Raw genomic sequence first — 2,896 nt, forward strand, 5'->3', positions numbered from 1 at the left:
TGCAATAACTGCGCAGAATTCTACATCGGTGAAACAGGAAGAAAATTGGAAACCAGATTGACAGAACACAATAAAATAACCGTCCCATGTTTTTCCCCATTGGAACTCAAAAAACATAGTATATCACTTTAAACAAAGAACCCAACACAAACAAACGAAAAATCAAGGAATCCATCTTAATTGAACAAAACAACCCTATTCTAAACCAACACCCCGGGGCGCCTAGATACCTCTTGTAAGTTACGCAACAGTTCCGGTCATGTGACTTCTTTGTTCAATACTGTATATATATATATATCCGTGTCAGTGTAAATTACTTGTACCTAATGATGACAAAACCTTGTCGAAACGTTGTACATTTGCTGTTATGTTAAACTTATATTAAAGTTTTTCTTCATTACCCATTCAAACCGTCTCCAGCCATTACTATACTATGTTGTTTTTTATGAGTGCCTGCTGCCCAATGATCTTTTAACTTTTTCTAGCCTAAGATAATATGGTTCTGTGCATATTAACACAATACTGTAGTTCTCTTGGAAGAGAGTACTTTAGTACCAAGAAAGGGAAAATTGATTCTAGCATTCACCTTCTGCTTTCTCAATGAACCAGCTCTTCATATATTTCATTCAGACTTACAACGTTCTTAGTCTTCATTGTTTCTTCGCTTACAACTTTAATGACTCTACTGATCTCAACATTGGAATTTTTAAAGCGATTTTCATAGATTCAAAAAAAAGGAAAATAGCATGACTCTACGAAACTTCGTTCGTAGCATATATATATGCCCACTGCAGGAGCGATGTCATGAACTATTGTCTGTAATTAGTATTTATATTTTTATTATTAAAATACCTTACAAAACGTACTCGGTAGTAAGTTTAAAATATAAAATGAAGCAGAAATATCAGACGTATATGAAATATTCTTAATGTTATTACACAGTTTTTCAACTACAACACTAAATTCCATTCTCAATGTCGAAAAAACGAAGATAGTTTTGTTGAATTGAATATTCGTTTTCAATAATGAAGCAACAAAAATAGATTTGTATACATCAACGTATACATCTGGCTGAATGGAAAATGTCTAAACTAGAATTAACAACGAACTCATTACCATATTTTCTTGAAACCAAAATACATGTAAACTGTGATTACAGTTGTCAATATTGATTTCATAATTTTATATAAACCTATAAGCTACACAGGATCAGACAAAACAAAATGTTCTTTTAAATATTTTGATAAAGATACTAAATTTTCAAATTGTGACAGGTCCATATCTAACTTTGTTCCTCTTTTATTTGTCGGATTTAGAATAACTTAAAATATGGATTAGTTCGCTATCGTTCCTATTGAAAATAAGAATTCCGCTACATTTATCTTGTTTTCTTAGAGCTGTATTTATATTCTTATCGAGAGATATAGGGACAATTAATGCATTATATGATTATAAAAATCAAATGTATTAAACGACCACACATCCATCTTAGTTGTGATTCACGTAGTGTAAAACACAGACTTTGAATCGATTTTGGTAAAGGTTGAAAGAAGTGTCAAAATGTATCTTATTATAGCTGACTAAATAACGTGGCGTTAAAAATGAGGTTTACAATATAATACATGGTACAATATTAGCATTTTTAATACGTGCAAAATAAGTTACTTTATTTTAGCTTTGAAAGATGAAATTTCTATTAGGTAGTTGTCTTGCTTAGGTGTATCAGTTTTTAAATTTCAAAGTTAAACAATTCCTCGTCTGCTGAAACCTACTAAACAAAGGTTTTCACAATAAACACTTATATTTTTAGTGTTGTTTTCCACATGCTCACATTCTGCCCCACCACAGGAATCGAACCCATATTTTGACGTTGTAAGCTTTCAAACGTACCTCCGAGCTTTCAGAGGCAAAATTTCTATTACAAATTAAAATGTTTAGAAATCTGAATTTAACACTTCACAGTACTTCTAACACTATATCTTTTTAAAAGTTTTCGACTCATTCATACTAGCAGAAACTATACACTGTATATCGTTTAACTGAAGAAACTAACAACGTCATCTGTGCTTCTTTTCACTTTGTAAGATGACAGCTTTAATAGGCTGCAGCAAGTCGCCTTCCACGTTTTCAAAGTTAAATAATTCCTCATCTGCTGAAATCTCACTAACCATTCACAGTTTCTCACTGTTAACTATATCTTTATTACAATACCATCCACAGTTTCTCACTGTTAACTATATCTTTATTACAATACCATAGTTAACAGTGAGAAACTGTGGTGATAAAGATATAGAAACTGTGGGTGGTATTGTTGGTATTGTGATAAAGATATAGTTAACAGTGATCCACAGTTTCTCACTGTTAACTATACCTTTATCACAATACCATAAACACTTTCTCACTGTTAACTATATCTTTATCACAATACCATCCACAGTTTCTCACTTTTACCTATATCTTTATCACAGTACCATAAATACTTTCTCACTGTTAACTATATCTTTATCACAATACCATCCACAGTTTCTCACTGTTAACTATATCTTTATCACAATACCATTCACAGCTTTCTCACTGTTAACTATATCTTTATCACAATACCATTAACACTATCTCACTGTTAACTATATCTTTATCACAATACCATAAACACTTTCTCACTGTTAACTATATCTTTATCACAATACCATCTACAGTTTCTCACCGTTAACTATATCTTTATTGCAATTTTTCACATACTCAGATTCTTTCACTAACTTAAAGTCCATCACAAATTTATTATGTAATTTGTTTTTCTTACTTTTCTGACTCTCAATTCCTGAACTCAGCTCCAGACAGACCATGCCTACTATCCGATATCTTGCGATTAAAACACTTTACACAGACTAATTAAAGT

The 2,896-nt window shown here is 31.5% G+C and overlaps 1 protein-coding gene across 1 annotated transcript in view; it reads right to left on the reverse strand.

Annotated features, from left to right (window-relative positions):
• Nucleotides 1-2,843, reverse strand: part of LOC111088826 — a 34,938-nt gene extending 32,095 nt beyond the window's left edge. Inside the window, exons 1-2 of the mRNA XM_022399904.1 lie at nucleotides 2,801-2,843; nucleotides 1,891-1,915 (exon numbers count right to left, since the gene is read on the reverse strand). Of these exons, the coding sequence (XP_022255612.1) occupies nucleotides 1,891-1,915; nucleotides 2,801-2,843 (68 nt within the window). The remainder of the gene's footprint in view (nucleotides 1-1,890; nucleotides 1,916-2,800) is intronic.
• Between the last annotated feature and the right edge of the window lie 53 nt (nucleotides 2,844-2,896).

The sequence above is a fragment of the Limulus polyphemus genome, unplaced genomic scaffold (assembly GCF_000517525.1).
Source record: "Limulus polyphemus unplaced genomic scaffold, Limulus_polyphemus-2.1.2 Scaffold4521, whole genome shotgun sequence".
Lineage (NCBI taxonomy): Eukaryota > Metazoa > Arthropoda > Merostomata > Xiphosura > Limulidae > Limulus > Limulus polyphemus.